General features: G+C 40.6%; 1 protein-coding gene across 1 annotated transcript in view; it reads left to right on the plus strand.

Moving 5' to 3' along the window:
• The window catches only part of prdm5 (PR domain containing 5), a 46,766-nt gene extending 39,174 nt beyond the window's left edge, over positions 1-7,592 (plus strand). The window contains exons 15-16 of the mRNA XM_082523001.1: positions 2,374-2,478; positions 6,028-7,592. Of these exons, the coding sequence (XP_082379127.1) occupies positions 2,374-2,478; positions 6,028-6,192 (270 nt within the window). The 3' untranslated portion in view covers positions 6,193-7,592. The remainder of the gene's footprint in view (positions 1-2,373; positions 2,479-6,027) is intronic.
• The last annotated feature ends 19,700 nt before the right edge of the window (positions 7,593-27,292 follow it).

A 27,292-nucleotide genomic window follows, 5' to 3' on the forward strand; every position in this document is an offset into this window, starting at 1 on the left:
ACTAAACATGGCCAAGTTTCAAAAAGTGAGGTCTGTAAATGTACAGTTAATTAATGTGAGAAATACAGTACATTAAAAAAATAGATAGAATTAAAAATGAATAAAATTAAATGGAGTTGAGTTAAAACTGTTTGTTTAAGATAGCGGATGACCTGAGTGGGTGCATCAAGCTCAATTAGTCATTCATTCATACACGCATTCATCCATCCACTAACAGTGCCGGTCTCAACCTTTCTCTCCTTGGACATCTCCTCCAGCTCATCCAGGAGCTACACTCAGGCACTCTCAAGCCAGCTAAGAGATATAATTTCTCCAGCGTGTCCTGGTTCTGAATTATTTATCTTTCGGATTCATCTTCCATTCAAAAGATAAATAAAGAATAACTTTAATAATTAATCATGCAAAGCTACTCTAGTAGAGATCAAGAAAAAGCTAGAGCTATGCTTGTCATTTTGATAATGTCACCACCTTTATAATTAAAACAATTTTAAGTTAAACCACAAAATGAACGATGTTGAATACATTCAGTTTCTCCTTGTTTTCTGGGCAACATCTTAATCAAGTCAGTTTTTGCACATTAACTCAAAGCTGACACTGCACCTTTGCAAATTTTTTGGACCGACTAATATTGATTAAAGCCATAATATCATAAAGACCTGGGTGAGATTTCTTGTTTTTGGCATTTCACTGTGAACCACAATAATACAATCTTGTTGTGGTTCTAGACAAAAAAGGACAGCGCATGTTTGCACAAAAGAACACGGCACTCCATCCAGTATTTGTTAAGATATTCCGTTCTCGATCAAAGGAGAGAAAAAAAACAACCAAGCAGACAGACTGGCAGACTGACACAGCCTGGAGCCGTGCTGCTAGCATGTCTGAAAACCATTCAAACCTACAATGGGCTGTTTGTTGATATCTGGTTGGAGCCTGAAGCCTAATAGAGTACAACAACGTGCCGTTGGCATGCTGCTTTACAAATACCAGCTTTTCAAATGTCATACGAGAAGATGTGCTCTGTCGGAGTAATTAAACGAGACTCCATCCTTGAATGTATAGATGTGCACATCTTTGGAGAGTGGTCAGATCCAGAAGAATGGCCAGGTCAGATGTCAAAGGGGGAACAGCTGCTGAACAGTGAAGGCCACCAGGTACAGATGTTCAATGTTACCGGGGTCGTAGTGATGCATTCTGGGTACACCACATCACCTAAGTCCATCCATGTGTTTCGGGACCTTTGAACACTGACCTTTTCAGTCTTTCATAGAAGAACCCTCCTCCCCTGATGGAAAAAGAAGTGAACTTGTTATGGCTGCAGGTTTAAGTGGAAATTTGCATCACACTGATCAAGACAGAGTTTGTTTCCTTGAGACGGCGGTCTCTCGCCCACACACACACACACACACACACACACACACACACACACAGATCCAGCTTTATCGTCCCTTTTATTCAGTCACATTCACACAAACTGTTGCATACTTAAAGCCGCTCATGCAGTGGACCTGATCTTTACCTCCTTTTGTGTCCTGTGTCATTGGGCGCTCCTTGCCCCGCCCACATGATAGTGCCTTTCCCAGGACCCTAACTTCCTGCATTCACCCTGTTCCCATGACAACTAAGCTTTAAATGGGTAGAGTCGCTGCTATCAGCCAGACTCGTCAAAAACAGCTTTCCAAAGAGTGACACTGGGAAACAGCTCCTCGCTATCTACATGCGTCTTACTTCTCTTCAAGTCTTTTAGGTGTCACCGCCGTTTCCCCTCGAAGTGGGGAGCACACGCCTACCGTTCGACTGTACATACACACACAGGCATACTTGGGAGATTTTTGTGAACACACCCACTGTGATATAGCAGCTTTGACTGACAGTGAGACAGGCCTCCGAAAGGCATAGAGGAAATGTTCTTCGGTAAACCGATGAGGTGTGGAGACGCAGGAGTGATATTCTACAGCCCCAGAGTGCCAGTGCACTGATACGCGTTCAAAGAGATTTTCTCTCCTTTGTTTTCCTTTCTCTTTTGAGGAATCCATGTGTTTTTGATGGCCTCTATGGTGCTCATTTCCTCTCTACTGCAGGCACTGTACAATCTTTCATTTCATATCTTCATAAATGCACAGGGAGACCGCTGTGGTGTGAAGTGAGAAAACATCAGTGCGTGAAGGTGAATGTATGTGTTTCCACATCTTATTGTGTTTTCCACTGTGCTGTGCATGCCTGTTTGTACATATGTCTGTCATTACACTTTTCCCTCCAGATTTTGTCCATATGTGACCAAAGCTGGTGAATTATTGTTTAATGTATTTTTCTGCTGTACACTGACAGACAAAGTGCCCTCTTTAAATTTGTGCCTTTGTGTGTTTTTCACTGCAGGAGAAGCCGTATAAATGCAGCGAGTGCAACAAGGCCTTCAGTCAGAAACGAGGACTGGACGAGCACATGAGGACTCACACAGGAGAGAAGCCTTTTCAATGTGATGTGAGTGCACAGCTCTGTGGAACACTGCAACTGCCTAAAATATATAAATTGACTCAGTAAATTAATTATAGCTATAAATGTGCCTAAAGAATTAAAAGAAAAATAAATTCAACTAATTATTCATCATTTATTTCAACTTTGTGTCTATTGGTTGACTGATGCGAGCATCACAACAGAAATGGAAAATTAATAAAAATAAATACAAAGGAAATTTACTCAAAAAGAAAATAAATGGGGGAGTTATTACAACATTTATTTTCCCAAAAAACAAGTTAAACCAGAAATATCAATTTATGTCATATCTAATTCTTAATTTAATTACATTTTAAACAATTTATTGGTCTTTTTAAAAAAATTTGGCGGTTTTGGTCCTCCGTACCATCAACCACTGTCTGTTCTTTCTTGTTTTGCTGGCATAGGGCCAGATGTGTGGAAGAGTTGGGGCTCAGTTAGAGGCAGATAGCGATCTTTCTTCTTTAGAGGGGCCCAGTGGGCTGATTCACATAAACACATTTAGAGGATCAGAGGGAGAAATTACTCTCTGCTTATAATGCTGCAGGAGTAATAATTATTCTCAGAGATTGAGGAGAGAACACGCGACAGAATTTGTTTTTAGTGTTTGGAAAAATTTTCTCCCTGCTTTTGTTTTTGTCCAATTTTGTGTTTTCTGTTTTTCATTTATAAAGCCACAACTGTCCTGGAAGTTGAACTCGCCGAACTATGGTGCTGGCTAAACAATACAGGGGTCTGGGTTGCAGGACACCTTTAAACATTATTAACATTGCGATTGCTTTTTTATTCCCAAGCAACGGTTTACAGACTTTGAAAAGAAAGTTATTTTGTTGGAGCTTTTTCTGTTGATTTGACCTGGTCACAGAGACACTCATTCATGTAAGCCGCTTCTGCTAGTCATAACAGTCCAATCTGTACACACAGATGCTACACATATTTTTTTGGTTTAGTGTGACTAACACTTTCCAAGAACATCATTATCTCTCATGTCTATCGTGAATAAATATACATAAGTCTCTTTGAAATCACAGAAAAAGAGATGTTATTTATAACTTGCCTAATAATTGTGAGGTTTTCAAGGGATTTCAGTATGAAAAGCAGTTACTGTTTCTTGTTTATTCGTCAGTACACAACAAACAGGAGCTGAAAATGCCTTTTTTCAAAATTAGGAATGTAACTCTGAAAGCGAAATCATGACACAAATCTTCACCGACTCATCAAGCAGGTCCATTTTCCCATGTGACAACTCCCTTAACTCCCTATTTTCTTTGCTTTCATTACCTTCATATTACCTTCACAATGGAGCCATCAATATGACATTGATGTATTAAAAAGTGCAGCAACTTGGTACATAAATATAAACATACATAAAACAGTAAGAGGATTAGGTGACAGAGACATATCAGTAGGATCATGTGACAGCCACAGCAGAGAAACAAAGGGGTTGCGTCACTGCTTCAGCAAGCGTCAGCAAATCATTCATCCATCCATCCACAGTTGTGGTCTGAAGTTTCCATACACTCATCACGAGCCTGAATGTCATGTTAATTTGGGGCTTTTAATGACTTCTTTGAACTGTGCTTTCTCCAGGGTGGAATGATTATACAGCATATATTTTTAATTACTAAAAAACAAATTTGAATTGATTGGGGATTTTAATTAATCCACACAGGGTCAAAAGTATAGATACACACTGCAATATATACATACATCCCCCCTAATATTTGGTTAAATGCCCTTTAGCAAGACAGTTTTGTTAGCCATTAACAAACTTCTGGCAGAATTTTGGTTGGATATTTGACCACTAAGTCATTTAAGCTGGCTGTATCCTGGGTGAATTTGGTGGTGGTCAGCGGCAGAGGCCTGTCTGACCCCCACCTGCCAAAAATGGCTACAGGGATATGAAATGAGAAACAGTAAGAATTAGTAACCTGCATTATATAATAAAGATAAACCATGGCATGTTTTCATGTTGCTTACACTAGTTTTCCATGTGGAGTTGATAATGCATATTTAAATCATTCTAGTCTTGTGAAATATGAATGTTTATTTCTTATGCAAATTTATTTTAGCCTAAAGTTCAACAAAAACATGGCCTGTTACAGTAGACCCTAAAAATGCTACCATTGGGCTCAAGTTGAAGCAAATATTGAGGAAACCTATGCTATGTATAAAGAAAATAAAACAACACAATCACAGGAAATACAGGAAAAAGCTCAACACTAAGAAATAAGGTGAGTGATCTAACTAAAAAGAGACACTGACTAAAACTGCTACAAAACCAAAACTATGATAATAATACGACTCGCATGGATTTTCCCTGTGCTGAAAGTCTTCAAGGCAAAAGCTCAGAAGATTTCAAACTGATGCAACTTCTGTTATCCCGTTTTTGTTGACTTTTGATGTGGACGCTGAAGTCACGCAGAGTACTTTAAGCTCGTAACTGTAGATTCCAAGCATGTCTTATTCAAACAAAGCTTAAAGCACCAGTCTGGATTCCTAAATTATCATTTGAGCTTTAACACGCCACTAATCCTCATTGAATTCTAAAACAGCATATGCGCCCATATTCACTGAGAATCATCTACAGTTGTCGTTTGAGGACACACAATCAGTATCCCATTCATCTCCGGTGAAGCATCACTGGAACGTGTCTCTCGGCAACATCAAGCGTTCATCTGGATCCTTTTTCCCAGCTTTGGAAGAAATAATTCAACATATAAACTATTAGAAATAATAGAAATAACATGTGGATTTTATTTTGGGGTGGATTTTGAGTCAGACAAAGAGATCACACAGTCCCAGGAACATTTTCCAGACGAGCTGGAGGGGTTCTGAATGCAGCGTCTGTCAAACCAGCATTAAAATGTTGTCGAAGCATCAAGCAACATCTGGGATACCATGAGAAGTGGAGGCCCCTCTCTCTCTCTCGCTCTCATCAGCTGCTGTCCTTCTTTCACTTTGCAAAATTGAAAATATTTTTCCTGACACAGCAGCAGATTTATAGATTGCTGGAGCAACATAAATGACAACATGATAGCGCATCAATGAAAATGTGGAAGTCCACCTGATAAACTATTGGAATGGTATCATGTGATGGTTCTGCTGTTTTCATTCATAGCTTCTATATTTGCCGTTCACCCACAGATGTAAGCTGTCTGTGAGATTTTCTGAATGTAATTCATAGCGCTGACGTTCTTCGCAGATGGAGCGAGGAGGACACATGCTGCGATTCTCCAAGCTGTATGTTAAACTGCAGCTGAACGCCAGCCATTGGCGGATTATCCTGATTGATAGAGGGCCCTGAAGTCATTTGTACAGTGTAAAATGCCTCATTTAAGATGGATGTTAAGTTACGTGCATCCCCCCTCCCCCTGCTACCAGTGTGGAGAAAAGAGACGTTTCTGTTGCCAAGTGTGTGTCCCATTTTTGTTGCACCGAGGCTCTACAGTGAGCAGATATTGCCAGATTTAAATAAAGTGTGTTTAAATAGTGTAATTATGACTCCTATAATCCTCTATTTGTTGTTTTCTGTAGGTCTGCGACCTTTCATTCAGCTTGAAGAAGATGCTCAGCAGGCACAAGCTGACGCACAACCCCAACCGACCGATGGCAGAGTGCCAGCTGTGCCACAAGAAGTTCACCAGGAACGACTACCTCAAAGTCCATATGGAGAATGTCCACGGGGAAACGGAGAGTTAGAGCCAATTAAGGAAGCACTGGCTAAAAACGAGATCTTATTCTTCAGATAAACTTAAGTCTTGTGCTCTAAGATGATATGCAGATAGAAAGATAGCAGAAATGCTGCTAATAATGATACATGCATGTAGGACATGGAAAAGATTAAGGCGAGTATTTCAAAATTGAAACACTGACTGTGTATTTGTACTTTCTTTCGGTCATACTGTTTCCATATTGTTTTTGGAGATCTGAACAAACAGAATCCCAGATATGTTTGATCTGCCTCCGGAGCCTCTGTGTCTGCTCCGGTCTTTCTGAACTCTAACCAGTGTTACTGTACATACTGCCACAACATGACCCATTCCACTGTTCTCTGAATACCTTACTGTACAGTTGTGGCCAGTTGCCAAATGATGAAGACAAGTTGTGACCAAAAACTTTTCTGTGCACTTTAGTTTTATCTGTACACTTTCTACATATTTTCCTGTTGGGAGGCTAAACCCTTTTGTTCAGGAGGCAAAACAAAGCATGGGTCTCAAGGGCAGAAAAGTAAAGCCAGCGAAGTGACAAAAACTGCAGGCCTCGGCTAAAATTGTTTAGCTAAATGGAGCCACTAAACTAGATTCTGACCATATTTGTGGTGTTGGTGCTGTTTTGAGTATTTGAATACATTTATCTGACAAATTTCACAGCCTGGTCTGTGGCAGAGAAGTGTATTTCACTTTTGGTGAGTAAAATCTAGTAGTTTATTAATTTATCGATATCCATAATCTATGGATTTGAATGTCAACTTAACACTTTAGTCTTTCACCCAAATATTGTCGTTTTTGGCTCCAAAAAATAACAAACTCTAGTAGCCATAATGGTGAATTACAGGCCTTAAAACAGGACAATGATTGGTGTCAAGATGTCCATGTCAGTTGTTTTTTATGCAGACTTTCTATTGAGCTTTATGGTTCCTATAGCAACACAGAGCACAGGCCAGAAGTCTTATTTAAATTAATAAACACAAAAAATTCATTCATTCACTTCATGTTTTACTGATTTAAATGGAAGATTATATGTAAAGATGAAAATACAAGGCACAGGTGCAAACCTGTTCAGATGTACTGTACTTTTTAGAAGCATGCTATAGCATTATGAGTTCTGAAAATGCCTAGAAAATCTGAAATAGGTCCTAAATAGTTTTTACACAATAGCTGTAAACATATTGCTATTGCATCTTTCTTGAAATCTGTTTTTGGATGAATGTGTTGGGTGTGACCTTCATCTTTACCTTGAGGAATGGGTTGAGCAGTTCCTTCGTTTCCCACACCTTGTTGTATGAAAACCAGCGGTGCTTAAAGCCTGTTAGCATACCTGTGTCACAGATTCTGGACAAATGTTTCCCAAATCTGGGGCAAATAAAAAATGCAAAGTACTGTTTCTGTTGATTCTGGTAATGATTTGTAGAGTATGGTTTCATATAAATGTCCCAAGGGTTTTGTGCCTTAAAATATGTGTTTACATTGTTCTTTTTTAAATCATTGTTCAAACCAGAACTTCATGCATTTCAATAAAAGTGCACTTCTTTTCTGTTTTTTCCATCTACTTCCATTTGCTCCTTCAATTACTCCCCATTTGATTAATGCCCATTTTCCAGCAGTTTATTCTGAGACTGTGAATTGTCACTTCACACCTTTGTATTTTAAAATGTATAAAACCTCATCACCTATGAAACATCCATTTCCTCTACTCTTTGTAATTATGTGTTTGTAGATTGTTGACATTAAGGTGGGGGTGGGTACAAGGAAAAAGAGGCTTTGAGAGTTGATTAAAAGTGTTCAGTTCTCGTTGTTAATCTATCCCCTAGTCTTAGGTTGGCAGTCTGCTGGGAGTGAAGGCTAATTAAGGCTTTTTTTTTTTCCCTTTCTGAAGCCACAGTCACCACTTGCCTGATCTGTAAAACCACACACTAAAGAGTGCCTCTGATGGTTTCTCTCTGTGGATGTAGGGACTCTTTCTCACATCTGTCCTTGTGCAGAGGCTATCTGGTATCCCAGGATATGACTGTGAGAATCGTACTGAAGTGGGAGAGCTGTGTGTCTTATTCAAACTTGGTAAATCTTGCCACATGTGCCTTTGGCTTCCTGAAATCATACAAATGTTGCAGTATGCTGCAGTAAACTTCACATTTTAGCTCATGTGCATTTTTTTTAAAACTATTAACTAATTCCAGGTATTTGTGTTTAGTTACATTTTAGCTCCCCTGCACATAAATATAAACTTGCAGGGTGTCTCTGAGCTCCTGACATGCTTCGAGGGGAGCCTGGTTAGTGAGGATTCTCAGATCACATGTGGCCGGGTTAACTGGCTTTCCCTCTGGAGTTTGGTTCACCACATGGGCATGCAGGGCATGGCCTGAGCCGCCCGGCCACGCTGAGGCCCACGCTCTCCGCGAAGCTCGTGCTGTGCACCGTCTGCTCTTTAGTGGCGAGGCCTCCAGGCCATACTGACGCAATCTTAAATACAGTGGCATTTATATTGCATCTTGTAAACAGTAGTAATAGTAGGGATTTGCAGCAGTGGAATATTATTGTCTGCCACATATCAAACTAAAGTGGCTGACAGGTCAGATTGGGTGTTGAGATGTCCCTGCTTTTGATTATCGCTCTGCTCTCTTAAGCTTGTGTCTGTAACAACATGTCACAGTCCATGTCTCTGCTTTTCCATTTTAGTCTTACAACACTGGATTTTCTCATGGGACTTTCCCAGTGACCCAGTGATCTTGTCCTCCACTTCAATCACTTAAAAAAAAAAAAAAAAACCTACGTGCATCCCTGCCTGCATGTGTCTCTCCCTTCCTGATGGGTGTATCATGCCAGAGCTCCCAGTCAATGTGTTTCTAATTACATGTTTTTACTGGAAGCCCCAGTTTCCTGTGTTGCCTCCCCATTTGTGAGTGTGGGCCAGACTGGGCTCCAACCAGCGATCACAGAGCCAAACACCAGCCACGCCCACTGCGCAGGAGTATTATTACCGTGCCGGTACAGATTTATGGCAAACCACTGTCATGTTAGGAATGACACGGACACGCTTGTCTGACCCGTGTGTTTGGCTGGTGTTTTGTAGCAACAGGTACCCTTCCCGTCTATAGACTAGAATAAAGTGGAATGTGTGTGCCATGCAGAGGAATTTTAATACGATTGGGCAGGGTGTGTTTGGGTATTCTGGGTCACCCTTTCGGCAGTGATGGACATGCCCTCAAGCCATATTTCCATGGAAGCAGACTGTGGCTCTTGAGTACCTAAAAATCCTTGACACTAAAAAACCAGCAAAGAGGTCAAATGCTTGACACAAGAGCCTCAGATGAAAACCTGCCTGCCTGAGGAAATAAAAAAAAAAACACACTCACCATTCTCATAATATTCTTTCTCGCTCTGTGATTTACACGATGGTTTTAATTTAATCTCCAAACACCACTCCAGGCAAAAAAAGTGGTGTATCACTGCAGGTAGATGGGAATTATTTCATTAGGTGGAAATTAGGAAGGGGACCATCATTAAAAACCAAACCTTCCACCGCCACCATACTCAAGATAACCCAGCACTTAAACATGAGTTCTTCCTTCCTTTTTTCCTGTGAATTGTTTACTTTGTAACACTAAAACTATTGCTTGGTTTTATAAACCAGCAAACAAGACTACCCACCAAACATTGTCATAAAGGTGACTTTAAAAAATGTTGTAGACAAACTTCCCCTTAACAGAAAGTAAATGGCCTGTATTTGTATAGCGCTTTACTAGTCCTTAAGGACCCCAAAGCGCTTTACACATCCAGTCATCAACCCATTCACACACACTGGTGATGGTAAGCTACATTGTAGCCACAGCCACCCTGGGGTGCACTGACAGAGGCGAGGCTGCCGGACACTGGCGCCACCGGGCCCTCCGACCACCACCAGTAGGCAACGGGTGAAGTGTCTCGCCCAAGGAAACCACGACCGAGACTGTCCAAGCCGGGGCTCGAACCAGCAACCTTCCGATTACAAGGCGAACTCCCAACTCTTGAGCCACGATCGCCACAAAAGTACAAGTATAACAGTGAGAAGAAGGTGTGTGATGTCATGAGGGCTGGTAAAGCTTTCATCATGAAATTACTTTTTTCAATCAACTTAATCAAAAGAAAGAAAACAGAACAGGATACAGAGTAGAAACACACACAAAGTTTACAGAAAAAATATTTACATCATGGACAATAGTTACAAAAACAGTACTGTACAGTTATTAAGTTTAAAGTACAGAGTTTTTATATGAACTGAGAAAAATAATCTAAGAGTTATAACAGTAGTAGTTGTTTGGTTGATTAGTGCAAATTACAGCGCTGATGTAAACATTTATGTTTGTTGGGAGTAGTTTTGATTGTACAGTCTGACAGCTGCAGGGAGGAAGGACCTGCGGAAACGCTCCTTCATGCATCTAGGATGCAGCAGTCTGTCACATGCTAGAATACAAAACAATCTTGAGAGCTTGAAAAGAAGACATCTGGACTTCTTTAGTTTTTTGAAGACAATCACTTCTCATCCAAGAAGATTTTTCAGTTCTAGAACAACTGGTGGAGAGACGCAGGTAATTAACCCCTAATGGGGGCTGTCCCGTAACAGGCAGTCCTGAGGGTCATTAACCCACTATTGATCAAGCGAGTCTTCACATGACCCAAGGTGTGAAAAAAAAGCATGGGTCATTACCATCACTGGGGCCGACAGGTGAAACCTCTGAGACATTGCTCAGCCCGCCATCAGGTGAGCTATTGAGGTCAATTGAAGCAAGGTGTGAAAGGAGATTGAGACACCTGGGAAGGGATCTCAGGATTGCATTGAAGTTGGCTGGTGTCGTAAGCCACCACCTCAGTTCAATGATGGTCATTCTCAGTGGATATAGATGGCCTCCTTTACTCCTCTCTAACACTATCTGTCTTCTCTGTACAAAATGTGAACATCGGCATCCTCAAAGAGAGTCCTTTCTTCCCGACTAGAAATACTCTGTTAGTAAATGTGTTAATAGGTCAGTTTTGTTTTACAGCCTATTTCTACTGCACCAAACACATCACTCCATACTGGCTTGAATATTGATCTACTGTTCTGTCATTTTGCATCTGATTGTGTTTCCATCCATGAAAATCTTATTCAAAAACCAGAAGTATGGGAAGTGGCATGCCCTGGTTGTTTATGTTTTAACAGCCTTCAGGAAATGTAACCACATTTAAAGCTCTGGAGCACAATGGTGCCTTGGACACCGAGTCGTGAGAAAGACGATAACTTAACCGAATACTAAAGCAAAAAGCTGGCCAGGAAATGCTCCATAAGAATAATAGAGAATTAACTCATTTTCACATTTTTTGTCCTCTTTGGGAAGGAAAACCCTGTAAGAACGGCTCAGCCTAAACCAAGCTGATGATTCCAGTAAACAAGAATGTTTATTGGAATTTGCTGACTTTTCCTCATTGTGAAGAAAAACACGCGTTAAAAAACCCTGCAGTGTGTTGCTGAGCATAGAGGCTCATTTTGAAAAGCTTGAGAGTTAAAGAGATCAGTCAGCGTGCTGGTCCACCTCTGGAGCTTTAGCGTTGGTCAGTTCTGTCAGCACGTTGTTGCTGTGAGCGATCACTCCTCGGCCTCATTAGGAACTACAGCGCTGTCTTCACTTCAGACATGCTGAGCAGCGTCTTGTGTCCATTACGTGGCCATGCATTGCACTGTAGCAACAGAGTAAATGCAAAAGCTCAGAAAACTCTCCGGCACAAATTCTGCGAGCTAGCTCGGCTGTCGAAGTAGAAATTCAACTTGGCAGAAAATGTTCAACAAAACAGAAAATCCAATAAGATGTTGACCTATTCTATGGTTCATTGTGAACCGCAGAGGAGAAAAACTCTATGATGGACTGCCAGAAAACCAAATTCAACCCATTCTTTTCATTATTCAGTGAATATTTGAAAATGCTGTGTGAAAAGCACCCTTCTCTTGCAGACAGAGTCATCTCTCTAGATCTTTACTTCACTACCAAGAGCTGCTCGGGGATTTATTGTTAGCTGATTAGTGATGACAGAGAAGACTCAACTAGTCTAGCCAAAACATTTGTGCAAATGTGTTGAGAGATATGCCGTAATTCCTCTCTTTCTCTTTGTTCTGATTGCTGCTCATCCTCCCCTGTGCAGTTGTTGTCTCAGCCCTCATGATCCATGATGTTTAGGGAGACCTGCGTTACACACACAAATAATACCAATCTCCTGCTGAGGTGAATAACCTGGTGTATAGGAACTGTAAAGAGGATTTAGTTTGAATAGATACGAAACACAGGGAAAATAAACAATTAAACAACTCTTAAAAACCTTTGAGGCTCTGATATATGCAAACTATCTCAGTTTTTTTTTTCATAATGCAAAATTGAAATACTTGGAACAGAAGTGAGTAATCTGTGGCATTAAATTTAACTAGTGACATAACATTGGCCTCATTGTTCCCACTCATGCTGCATTTCTGTTTTAAATTTTGCACCATGTTTGAAACCGAGTCCTGTGTGGGAGCTTGGAGAAACCATACACCGCAGCCAAGGTCTGTTTCCTGTCAGAGCAGCAGGAGAAGCAACACTGAGATACACACCTTTCATGTGCTGATTTAAGTTTCAGTCCGTTGCACAATCACACGTGCGCACACACACATGCATACGCAGGCAAAAGTGCACTGTGTTCCTGCTTTATGGAGCGAGGGCTTCTAGTGTGGGTGACCCTTCTGAAAAGTGTGAGGTGGAATTGGGGGTTTCTGTCTGGGCCCTGTGAATTACCCACCCGGACCACACACACATACACTGAATGACGCACAAACATGCGCTGAATGACAATTCCCTCACCACACAGGAATATCATGTGAGGGGAATGACTATTGTCAGAGCGAACAGCTGCTCAAGCCAAAAGACATCTATCTCCCACAGGAAGTTATTGATCAAACAAACGTAATGAATCTGTTGATCTTGCCTTGTTGACTGTGACCCTGTCTGTCTCTCCCTCACACACACGGCCCAATTGTACAATATATGTGCGCTCAAAAAACAAAACAGAACAAACAAACAAAAAAGAAAAAGTGCATGTTTGTATTTTCACTCTCACTTCCTCTTTCTCTCGCCACTTTAAAAGACATGGTGGTGTGGACAGATCGTCAAGGTCACTTGAATAAAAGATGGCTGGCTCACTTCCAAACTCATTCCGTTTCAGCACCGAGTCAACAAATGCTGTAGCAGTAGTTTGTATAAACATGCAATATGCACATATAGACAGTGTTATAAGATGGTTTATTAGTTGTAACAGGTCCTAATATACATATGGTGTCACCTAGTCAGTGGTCCAATAGAAAGAAAGTAGGCTGCACATGTGTTGCTCCCTTTTCTGTCGCAGAAGTATAAAAGTTCAAGTACAACTATTGAACTTTACATAAAAATCCAACAAGGTCAAGATGGATTTGAACTTTTAAGGTGTAGCAGTTTTACTCAAAATCTGAATTATTGATCAACAGTAGTAATTTCTGTTTTTAGAGTACAGAATTATAGCCTTAAATACTTATTAAGTTGTTCAATTAAAACACCCATCTGGAACTTTTATGATGTGAAGGCAATAAAAATTGATCTTTTTAATGTAACACTTTGTCATATATAAATAATAATAGTAAATTATATATAGAAAGTAAGAACAAAGTATTATTAAGAGAGAATGAAGTCTTGGTTTTAGTGTAATGAAGAAGTAAGTAAGGTCACGTCGGATGCCACTGGGATTACAATGTAAGGTGTAAAAATGTGTAAAAGTCAAGATTTTAGACTTTAAAAAAAAAGAATCAATTATATATTTTATGTATCTATATATTATGTTTAGACTTTAGTACAGTGAAAGTGGCAGCTTGTCTAGTACACTAGTCTCCTATCAATTTCCTGTGAAAGACTAGAGGTTTATCCACAACGTGCATCTGCAAACAACCAGAAAAAGCTGCAGGCCTCACAGCTAGACCAGCTCAAGCCTTTGTTAACAGGACAGGCACATGATAAATGGCAGATGCTACAAGATTCCTATGGCTCCCAGTCAAGCAGAGTTAATGCTTGCTTCCAGAGACAACTGCCAACCGTGGTCACAGAAGGCAGTAATCTAAAGGATGAATGCAAACAGTTAAGACTCTTTATGAAAGAAAAATGTTTGCGGTAAAAGGAAAGAGATTTTTCTTTTTAACTGCAATATGTGTTAAATTGATGTCTGTTTTTACATTTCACTGGACAAGCAGTGCCTTTCTTGCCTTGCTTGCCCTGATAGAACACCACTATTTCTTTCACACCTACTATAATGACACCCTTGAAGACAATGTGGAATATTTTAGTAGCTTTTTATTGCTACACTGACAGAAATCTAAAACAAGAGAAACAACTGATTTCCCCCCGCAAACTTTAATAAAAACAACAAAAATAAAAAGACTGTCACCAAAAAAGTGCAGCTCAAGAGATACCAAAGGAACTGACTTTGATGAACTTGCTAACTCGACTTCAGTTCACAGACCAGAGGTACCAGACTTGAACTTTAAACATTTCCATTAGTATAACTTACCAGAAGACGATTGCTGAAATAATAAAGCAACTATCAACCAATTAAGAAGTCAATTATTGCCCACTCTACGCAGGTGTACACCCACACAGAGCCCTAAGAGAGGCTCAGCCTGTCATGCTTCATTTCTTAAAGGCAAAAAAAATGACGGCACACATGTAGAACATCAGACGATGCTGTGCCTTCCTGCCTCTCGGCTGTCATCAGGAGCAAATGATTTATAGTGGCCCTTGTTCATGTTCACTTGTTGGAGGGCTGATAAAATAAGGAAGTGCAGATACCTGTTCCCCCGAGCGGTGCTCTGTAAGACATCAGCCTTGATCCCATAACTCCAGGAGCCCAGCCCTGTCAAGCTGAAGAATGAGTGAGTCTGACCTGGGTTATGGAGTAGTCAGGGCCTTCAGATTCTCATAAATTACATCCTTGTTATAAATAAAATCCCCCGTGCAGAGCGAAACTGGGAGAAGCAGTGAAATCTGGCATTTACAATGAAAAGCAAGGCATAACACAAGACAGAGAATAGTGCTTTTGTCTACAGATACACCATGGTAGTATTGACTTTTTGAGACAATACCTGTACCAAAGGGACAAAAAGCCTTTCTTTCTCTGAAATAAAAATATCTAGATAGTGACTCAAGAAAGACCTCACTTTCTTTCTCACGTTTCAGAGTGTGTTAGGTCTGAGACAGTTTACCTCCGTGTCCTTGAATGAGCCTTTGATGATATAACCTCTAGTCTTTGTGGCTCAGTAGCACACAATGATGTTTGTGTAGGACTTTCCGCTTGTTTCTCCTGGCAAATGTGGGCAACCCGTATATTTAACCTCTGCATCAAATCTTTACAGCCACTGGTCTCACATCCCCCTTATCCGTTAAGCTGATACGATCACAAGGCTATGTAAGCACACCAGAAGCGGAGAGCCGCTGACACTATGAAGGGCTATCTGGGAGTCATTGTGCTCCAAGTCCTTTCAAAGCCTCTGCTTGTGGCAAATGAGCGAGGCCATCTTAAGCTCCATTAAGCAGAGGAGGGGTTATTTACTGTATTTGTTTTCTTTTCCAGAGCTGTGTACGCGACCAGCCACAGGTGCAGGCTGAGCTCTGAGACCTTGAGGCAGTGGACCACCAAACACAGCAGTCTCTGAGGGGAAAGTAATAAACCTTCCTGTTTGTCTGACTGGGAGGACGCGGCTGAGATACGGATCATTTGAATTTGATTTTTGCTCCCTAAAGAATTGTGTGTCATGTTGACGTAGAAAGGATGATGTCCTTTTCACCTGAAAGAGCTTTAATGTCCAAAGGAATGGTACTGTTGCGACTTTCATCCGTAGATAAAGCCGCGGCCGGCTGAGTTGGTTGTGTCCCTGTGACGCGCCTCCAATAATCCATAATGAGTCGTACTTGTACTTTGCGCATTTATTTTAAGAACAAAACAAAAACAAACATTTGCGTTTTCAATCAATTTACAAATAGCGCATGGATTAACTGGTGTGCCAAAAAATGACGGTCAACAGACCAACACCCAACACACCTGCTGCAAACGCAGGTAAATAGACTGTGACCACACCCACATACCATCACCTGAGACGCAGGTAAAGCTATACACCTGTGCCACCAAAACAAAAAGGAAAAACATAAACATTGACTTTGGCTCTTACAGGTACCTTGGGATTAACCAATTGTTTTAAGGAAAAAAAAATACTTATAGGCTTTCATGTCAAAACTTTGATAAGAAGAAGAAGATGGTGGTATACAGAAACCTAGAGTTAGCAGCAGGTTGACTTCCCTTAGCATAAGGTGCATGTGCATAAGGACTTTTAATGGGTAACAACTTGATGTAGTTTAAAATATACAGATATTTTTAACTAAAATTAACCATTTTGAGAATTAGAAACTTAACTATTTTTAAATCATGTTAGATGTGTGAAAAACCTCATCTTTAATGTCATATCATATCGTATCATATCGACACTAATTAGTCTGCCAAGTCTTGTACGTAAAGCAGAAGATTTTAACCCAACCCATTACAAATAGCCAGATTTTTTGGAACTGCGATGTTTATTAACCCTTACAACAAAATACACATTTTCTTTTGCTATATCATTTTTTGGATGATATATTTTTATTATATATTTATTCATTTTTTTGTATCACATTTGAAACACTGGGAATTTCTGGCAACTTTTTGTTAACAACAATGTTAATTTTAGACAAAAAAGAAGAGTTTTGTCCATAACATTTTGAAATTATGGCACATATTGATCACGTTGATGTCTCAGAAACTCGTGTATCAAATATGATACAAAGGGCATTATAGGGTTAAGACACTTTGTGAGTACCCCAAGCACAAAAGAGCCCCCAGAAGTAATTTGCTGAAGCAGTTTTAATGATCCATAGTTGCTTTAAACTGAAGCTGCTTCCTGTACTGTGTAAATACAAGCATGTAGAATCTGCTCTAGGTTTAAACCAGAAAATATAGTTTTTGTTTCGGTTAAAATAGACCTTTGGACAAAGCCTTATCCTTCCTCTGACCCTGACCCATAAGTTTAAACAGTGATTGAAAACTCTGGTTTGAATGATACTTAAAATCCAGTGTCAAAAGTTGGGTGTGTGTTTGCGATCTACTTTTGATCTTGCTTTAAATATCTGTTGTTTCCGATGTTTTTACTACATAGGGTGTTTCAAGTACCGGCAACGAGGAGTGAAAACAAATATGACGGTGAAATTTTTGGACATTTTGAGGATTATATGCCAACATTTTTTAAACAGTTTTTGTACAAACTAAGCAAAGAAGAAATTCTGAGCTGCGTCTCTGATTGTGATATCAACTTCCTCTCTAAAATCTCTGTAAGACTGCAGCCAAGCATTCACTAGAAGGAAGAGCTATTGATTTAAATACAGCCATTTTTAAAAGAAAAATTCTACAAGTTAAAATTTTTTTTTGTACATCTGGTTAACTTGATATGAGAAAAAGAGCTTTTGATTCAAAAGTAAGATGCAGTTCATTCAACTGATATTTAAGCTGTTTCTTGTCTTCAAAGTGTTTCAAGGTTTCAGTAGCCTCAGTTTTTTGTTCTTACATCTCTGGAGGCAATAAGCAAACTAAACTGTAGTTTATCCATATGTCACAGACTTTTCAAAACAAACTGTAATTCTAGATAGCAAAGGCACAAAGTCTGGCTACATTTGCCAGGCTGCTTTGCAGTATTTCGGGAACAGGACGCTTCAGTGGGGCCTTGTTTGGAGTTGGCCTTTTGTGAAGAGCTGGTGTTTAAAGCTGCGAGCGTGCCTCGGCCCGGGTCACCTCTGCAACAGTTTTCGATTCCCCCCTCTTTGTTCTCCAATCAGAAACGCGCTTCAGTTTGAGTTTCATTAAAAGCATGTCCTGAAATTGGATCCGTTTCTTTGTACACCCAGCGAACAGGAACAGTGTGCGACCTAACTGGAAGCAGATCATCCTAACCTTCATCAGCGGACCACGCTGCACATGTTAAATATCTTTGAGTGTGTGTGGCGTGTGGGTGTGCACCTATGTTGTCTGTGTGCGTATATTTTGGACGTATATATTTCAGCGTGCTTGTGAAAACCTATATTCCAAAGTATCAGTCTCCCTACAAATGTCTCCCACAGCTTTACCACAACAAGTTGTATATTCACTGTACATGACATCATTTACCCTTAAGACATATTAATGATTATTTCATTCTCTCCTCTTGCCAAGGAAACTCCCTTTTCTGTAACAGTACAGCCCATGCAAACATTTTCCACAGGAAACAGAGACTTGAAGAGGCTCTCTTGCTGCAAGTGTCCAGAACATTTCATGCTTTGCTTACAGTGGATGTTAGCATGCCATCAAAAATGCCACAGAGCACCTCATCTTTGTCGACTTAGAAAAAATAGGTTTCACTTTTCTAACATTCTACAAAGCACCAAGTGTTAAACACTCTGGGTCTCAAAGTCATTTGCTACCATTTTGATCTGCCCGTGTTTTTCACCTACTGAGGAAACCGATCCCATAAGATCGAGGGAGGAATGTGTCCTGAATGCATTCATTAGCCCAGAACTGTTAAGTACAAATCTCAAGTCTCATTTTTCTACATCATTACAGAAGCTTCACAATCAGGCCTCCTGGGACGGGGAAAGTGAGCAGAGAAACGTCTATGCATCACATGTAGGGAAGAGTTTCCAGATGTAACATGTCAGCATTAAAGACACTCAATGACGAGGTGAGGATGTTGAGGGGGTAGGGGGTTGAGTGACTGACGGGCTCTTGGCGCGATCGAAAATATCCCTCCAGAGGAGAGAAAAATAGTCACCTTTGCAATAGTAAACTGTGTTTATGTCTGCTAACATTTGAATGATTACATTTGAGTTTGTGTCCATGTTTTGTGGACATCATGTGATGTGAAAATGACATCAGAACATGTGAGTGAAAACATGACACACCAACAGAATCACCATCACACGGCTTTTTATATCCTATGTATACACAATATAAACGGTTAGGTCGAGGGAATGCATTACATAGTATATTCAATATATAGATACAGTTTAGTATCAAAATCACTTCTCAATCATGTATCTTTGTGATAGTGTTGACGCTGGAGCGCTGTATTTATGGTCCAAAGAATTTAATCTTGAGAGTTCAAAATAGAAGAAGCTGTTAAATCTCATTGGCAATGTAATATCCTCTGTTGGTTTACCGAGTTATAAGAAAATGAAATAAAGGTGCCAAAGTCTTTAATGTAGAAATCATACTCTCTTTAGAGACCTTTACTTTTCTACAACTGAAGATGGATAAAATGCCAAACATGAATATCAGAAAAGCAATATAACATCAGTTAACCAAAACCTTGTGGCTCTGATTTATTGTATCTCACTTTCATTTCCATTCGTAAATTACCTTCAAATGATGTGTGCATGTATTTCAGTATTTAGCAGGTTGCAAATGTATGTTATTGTTAGAAGTAAACACAGGCTCATTTTTGCAAATGGTGTAATGAATAAAATAATTAAAAGCCACAGTGGATTGTTTACTGATCAATTGGAGCTAAATAACTTTACTTTGTTCTGCTAATGTGTGGAAATCTACTGAAACCGTGTTCAGCATAAAATCTGATTGTTAATGTCAAAACAAAAGCGTGTTTGGCTGCCCTGTAAACAAAAATGGCTGTTCTGTTATATTTCTGGGAAATGATGCTGAAAACTCAAGGACTGTAACTAGTAAACCATTAGTCTCTACATCGTATAAAAGATGCATACAGTATAGCCCCTGAACCCCAGCCATTACTTTCTGGTCTTAGCATTTTTGAAGCGATGATATTGGAATTGTTTTTATAGACCAGAGGGTGAAGTTATCAGTGAGCTGCATAAACTGTACAAGTCCAATCCATCCATCCGCTTCCGCTTATCCTTTTTAGGGTTGCAGGGGCGCTGGAGCTGTCATAGAGCAAGAGGTGGGGTACACCCTGGACAGTTCACCAGTCTGTCACAGGGCTAACACACAGAGCCAGACAACAATTCGCACTCACATTCACAGCTATGGGCAATTTAGACTGATCACCTAACCTATGCCCACTAAGTGCACGTCTTTGGAGAGTGGGAGGAAGCCGGAGTACCTGGAGAGAATCCATGCAAACACAGAACATGGAAACTCCACACAGAAAGACCCCGGCCTGATGCTGGAGTTGAACTCAGGAGAACTCATCTCTGGTTCTTTTCCACAGCATGTCTTTTATCCTGTTTTCCTTCTATCACCCCAACCGGTCGCGGCAGATGGCCGCCTCTCCATGAGCCTGGTTCTGCCGGAGGTTTCTTCCTGTTCAAAGGCAGTTTTTCCTTTCCACTGTCGCCAAAATGCTTGCTCATAGAGGGTCATATGATTGTTGGGTTTTTCTCTGTATGTATTATTGTAGGGTCTACCTTGAGGTGACTATTGTTGTGACTTGGCGCTGTATAAATAAAATTGAATTGAAATTGAAAATGGGAGCACACAATTCTTCTATGGGGTGTACCTTATGGCTATTTTTTGACTTTATCCCATTAAAATGCTCAGACACCATCTATTGGCTACAGCTTCCTATGCTGACTTATCTGTCAATCACAGCTACTACACCTGTAATTTTAAGCCCCAGTAAAACCCAACTAAGTGAATAATAAGAAAGTGTAGCCGTGATCAGTTGTTAGGAATGAGAGAAATAGTTGCAGAAGACAAACCTGTTCCTCCCGTATCAGGATGAAAACATATTATTGTCATGGTGACGAGAATCTACGGGGACTGTCACTTTTGGAGCCAGCCTCAAGTGAAATACACTATTTGGCACATGACTTTGGTGACTTTTTCAGCCCTGGAGGTTGCTGCTTGGCCTACATAAAAAGCTCTTTGCTTCTTGGAATGGCACTTTTAGTTGGCACTGGAAATAAATGGTGAGGTGCGGAATCGTCCATAAGATCTGATAGGTGTGTCTGATGGAAGTACTCATCTTTGTTTGTTCATTACTGCACACTACACAAATACTTAAGTGTTGTAGGTCTGTTTGTGCTTACCATTACTGGGCCTGTAGGCCATATGCAATATACTGAAAGAAACCGGTGCAGCTTAAAAGAGCAGAGATTCAGTTAGGCCCAAACATGTGCAGGAAGGGACCTAATCTAATTCAGCCACCAGGTCTGCTTCATTACCTAAGAAGCATGACTTAGACCACAGCGATTTGGCCAAATGGGCAGTGGAGCGTTGATCAGGGCCGCAGTTTCCTGCTGGGCACAATGTTGCTCTCACAAGCATCGAGCCATATGTCAGCCAGATGCTTTTGGCCTCACTCCCCTTCAAAGAAACAATTAAACACAATTATCGCAACATATAAATGAATTTCATCCATGATTAAAATGTTTGGGGTAAGGGGCGAGAAGGACGCACAGCCAGGTGGTTGTAATCTCAATGGTAGTCGCAGTGGGCTTCACCCTCAGAGGGTGGAAGAAAGAAAAACCTGCTGCTCTGTTTATTCAGGCACTTGAACGTCTGGACAAGTGCTCTCGCTCCCTCCTTCTCACTGCATGTTTAGCCTACGAACAAAGGCATCTGTCCCTTAATACCGCTGTAATGAAGGTCATTCATTTTAATGGAGCCTCATTTCAAACTCCTGTCATTAAAGCTTGTAGTGCACTTGACTGGGAGGTTGTTGAGACACTGTGAGAGAGCAAGTTCTACAAATAAACAGTTCCCCCTGCAACCGAGCGGGCATCTGAACATGATAATCCAGTTCACAGCGGTGGAAAGAGGAGAAAGCAGCTCACCTCGGAGGAGAAATCCAAACCATGTTAGAAAGATGAAAACCACATTTAGTTAAGTGGTAAAAAGGATGACAGGTGGCTCCAGCATGTTCCGAGGATAAGAGAACAATCACGAATAATCAGGTTTGAAAGGTTGAGAACACGAAGAGGGACTGAGGATACAATGAGATTCTGATGTCAAGTGTTTGTCAGGCCACAACTGGAAACTCAGATCAAACTCAAACTGTCTGCGAGTGTGAGCTGTCATTGGGATGTTTATAGCATCCTGGAGGGCAATGCATGGAGCCACAGAAAAAAAATGGCCTGTAAGCCGAGGTGAAAGATGAAGACCTATAAAGTCATTTCTCTCTGCCTCCTCTGCACAAGATCATCAAGGTCTGCTGAAAAATCACAGTGCGGTCGATCTTAAAGAGACACGCGCATGCAGCACGTGGTGGAGATGTGAAGATGATGCATTTTGACTCCCAGATGAAGAGTGTGATGAAGGAAGCTGCTATATATGTACTTGTCAGGCTTTCAAGTCCCAGTAGTCCCAGTAGGTAAGTGACATGTTACTGTCTCTCTCTCACACACGGAATATCGCCATGGTTAAAAACGTCACAGGACATGAGATGTGTGTTTAAAAAATATATATCTATCTTTATATCTAAGCTTTAAAAACTGTATGTAGAAGTGTGCGACAAGAAAAATCTCAGCTAAATTGAAACCTACTCCCCATGCAAGTGTTTAAATATATCCGTGGATAATTTATGTGTTTACTCCTCAGATTAGAGAGATCCATCTTCCTAGGTGTGTCAGCTACCCAGCATGCTTTGCTGCTTCCTGGCGTCAGATGGAATAATGTTGATGTATGACCTGTAAAGAGGAGTCTCTTTTTTTCTCTCCTGCATGGTGACATGGTAAGGTTGTTTTATCTCCCTGTGAGAAGGAATGGGATGCTCAGCCCATCTCCCTGCCTGCTGAGGGCCTGATGAAAGCACAGGGCCACCTTGTCCAGACGGCAAACATCCATCAGAGGGGCAACATGTCAAACGATGAGGGCAGTGAAGAGTCATCCACAGGGCAAAGGAACGCTATAGGCCTGGTCAGACAGAGGTTTAAACCTAACAAACACCACAGAAGTGTGTGTTTGTGCAGCTCATAGTTGTTACTTTTTATGTATAAGGGCATTTTATGCTAAATCAATCACGTTATTACATTATCTATTAATACTAGCTATATTTTGTTGTGTTTCCAGAAAAATAAGAACAAAGAAATCAAGCAGAAGTCTGTAAAAGTGATATAACCTCCAACTCTCAGCAGCAGAGACACTATGAAATACTAAAGACTGTGTTAACCTGATCTCAAAGAAATATTAAAATGACCAAATTAAGACAGAAACCAAGGACGCTGCACTCTCATACTGTAGCATGTTGTCAACCACAAACCATGTAATAATATCTATTTAGCTCGAAATGGGACAACAATTACATTACACCACATAAATACAAATTGAGCATCATAGTGCATTAAGTAAGATGAGCAACTAAGGCCACAACCAGGTTATTTACTGAGCTAATAAAACAAGTGAATATTAGAATCAATTCTATGCAATATGATGTTGTTTTTCCAACCACAATACCTGTCAGCCACTGGAAAGAATGCATGGTTAAGGTATGCATGGGCCCTTTATGCTCACTGTTTGTGCAAATAAGAAGAAGTAATGTCACATCCATGGGACCATATTGCACTCCGGTATAACTTCAGTTGCACCAGTTTCCTCTCTTCTTGTAATCTTGCATGGTGCCACTGTTGTCATAGCCGTGTTAAAGACATAAGTGGATGATTGTGTTGTATTTTACTGCCATTTTAATGTTTTCTGAATGCAGAAGCTCAGAGATTTACAAATTATATAGATGACTAGAAGATGATAGGCATCACTGAGGCGGCAACACCTATCTTTCAGAAAGAGAAAAGCATTCCAAAGTGAGTAATCGTGCCCATCGAGCTGTGGTGATGTCACGTTTTTCACACAACATGACCAATATAGTGAGTATAATGGTCCATTAGGCACTGGCTTCACACTTCATATACAGTCTATAATACCATGAAACTATTAAATGCATTTGCAGGTGGAGCTTGGCAGTAGTATTAGAATTTTTAAAAAAACAGCCGAGTTATGCTGGTGTAGACTCAGAGAGACAATCAAAAAGAGTAGATGATCTGACAGAAAAGTGACAAGGTTGGTAGTAAGCAGCATACTCCAGGACTAAAGAAGAAAATCAAGTGCAGTTAACTGCAGTTTTTTCATTGCCACTCGAGTCCAAGTTAATAGAGATTAAAATGTTAAAATGTCCAACTTTAGAGAAGAAATTAAAATGTTTACAGGCAAAAAAAAAAAAGCTAATTTCCCACCTCATAAAAATAAAGATGATATCTATAACTTACCTACTGAAATTATATAAAATGTTGGTAGTGTCGGTGCCGTTATCTACATGCACTGGCCGCATTGTTATGAATACTACTTGCAGATATCCAATCAGCTCATCACATTGCATCACCACATCCATTTAGGCATGTAAACATGGATAGGATGACCTGCTGATGTTCAAACTGAGCATCAGAATGGGAAATAAAGGTGATTTAAATAACTTATGATGATCTACTGGGATTTTCCCACACAATCATCTCTGGGGTTTACAGAAGATGATCCAAAAAGGAGAAAATATCTAGTGAGCGGCAGTTCTCTGGGAAAAAATGCCTTGTTGATGCCAGAAGTTTGTCGAGAATCATCAGACTGCTTTGAGCCTATAGGAAGGCAAGAGTAACTGAAATATGCACTTGTTACAATGACAGCAGGCAAAAGCTGTTGAGCCTTGAAGCAGATGGGCTACAGCAGCAGAAGACTACACTGGGTGGCCACTCCTACCAGTTAAGAATGGGAAACTGAGGCTACAATTCACACAGGCTCACCAAAGTGAACAAAGATTATTGGCAAAATGTTGTCTTTTCTGATATTTCTCAACTTCTGCTGTGAAATTCAATGGTAGGGTCAGAATTTGGTATAAACAACTCCAGCTCCAGGTTGACTATGTCACTATGTACACCCAGAGCCAGACACAGTGTACCCATCTAATGATGGCTGCCTCCAGCAGGCTAACACACAATGTCGCAAAGATCAAATAGTCTCAAACTGGTTTCTTGAACATGACAAAGAGTTCTCTATGCTCAACAGTCATTAGATCTCAATCCAGTGGAGCACCATTGAGATGTGGTCGAACAGGAGATTCACATCATGGATCTGCCGACAAATCTGCAGCAACTACAGCAAAAAATCTGATGCTATTGTCCTGGACAATCCAGACCTTTTAAGTAATCAAAAAATGAGACAGAATTTATGTAGACAAACCGAAATTTGAAAAGAAATTTACCAATGAATTTTGAAGCTCTGAAAATGGGTGACTGTGTGTAAAAATGGCTCTAATCCCTAAACAGTTCATGCAATATTCTGTTAAAAAAAACAAAAAATAAAAATAAAACAACCGCCCCTGCTATGTGTTCCATACTGTGCGTATTCCCTGCGCACAGTATTGAGAAAGCACTTTATAAATGAAAACAAATGAACACAAAGACATGAAAACAATCAGAGCTTTCTCTTGTTTTTCTCCACTAAGCGATCAACACACCAGCACACTTTGATGTGGGTTTTAAGGGGTAATGATCGGCACGTTGCACGCTCTCACAAACCAAATGTTTCTATTTTTGTAAAGTATCCCTCCCCCTTGCCACCCCCAACCCCCCCATCTCAGCAAATAAAGACAAAATGCGACATCCATTTGGAGGCAATTGCCCAAGTAGGCCGATCATTTCAGTTGGGCCTTTATACATTTCTATAGTTTATCCTCGAGGCTTAGTGACATTTGAATCTGTGATCATAATTTCTTTCCCTCTCTCTTTGTGTGTTTCCTGATTGCTTCCACACACTCGAAGCCAGTCCAGCTGGAGACTGTAAAAATAAACTTCATGTTCAAGAATGGGTAGATTAGCCCTTTTAAATTGTTTTCTTTTCATGTTTTTGCTTCCCTGTGCGTCCAACCTGGCAGGAGCCAGCAGGCTGAGAATATAGACTCAGTGTGCGTGTGTGTGTGTGTGTGTGTGTGTGTGTGTGTGTGTGTGTGTGTGTGTGTGTGTGTGGACTGTATGGGAACACAGAGGAGTCCAGAGAAACACTAATTGGCACAAAAGACATGTCACCTACCAGATGTTTCTTTAAAAGCAGTTAGCGAGGCACAGGTCCATAGCGAGGTGTTGGAGGCCTATATATGCATCAGAGGGAGCCGTCAGGATCCTGGACCACTCCTGCTGGACACCTGGCTTCCTGCTTCCCTGCGCAGCTGTGCACTGGCATGTGCTACATCATACTCAGACTATTCCGCTTTGTTCACGTTACATATTGTTCATGTTGTCAGCTTTTGTTCAGTGTTAAACAGAGATATCACGCAGAATTGTTTTTATTATTGCATCAAACACATGGGAACGATAAGTCCGAAGAAAGACTTTATCTCATTCTGAGGTTTATTACATCATAACTTTGCCTTTGGAGAAGGCTGCACGGGAGACGTGTTTGGATAAACAATGAGAGAATGTATTTCTAACCACACTCGAAATGTTTCCGGTTTCCCTTTTCAGTCTTTATTGTGCAGCCGGTGCTGTAATTACATTGTATAATCATTTTGCATATGGCATCACTAGAGGGGTAAGATCAGGACAGTGATGATTACAAGTTGAATTTTTTGAGCGCGCGCTCTCACGGCCACCTCTTGTTTTTCGACAGTCTGTCATTTTTCTGTGGCACATTTTGAAACCTATTACTCTTCACTCGTCACTTTTAGGGAGACAGATGGAGAAAGAAGCTTAACACGAACCTCAAGCAAAACCCATCTGGGAAGCTTAATTACAAGTAAGCTCTGTTTAATAAGCGGTGGATCACATATCCTGGTTCAGCATGTAGAGCAGGAGAGAAGAACCTCCAGAGGCTCAGGAATGTCAGTGTTTGTATATGATTGCACATGGTTGCATGCCGGCAGTGCTGCACATAGAAGCTGTTTAAAGCAGGCACTGTAATCCATTCTGACAGAAAAAGTTTGGCTACAGAACATGAATGAGTAACTCTCCCCCTTCTGTGAATGACTGTTGATGAGGCTCTCTTAAGCAAGGCACTTAACCTTTGATACACCAACGATC

This window comes from Aulonocara stuartgranti (genome assembly GCF_965226115.1).
Source record: "Aulonocara stuartgranti genome assembly, chromosome: 23".
NCBI lineage: Eukaryota > Metazoa > Chordata > Actinopteri > Cichliformes > Cichlidae > Aulonocara > Aulonocara stuartgranti.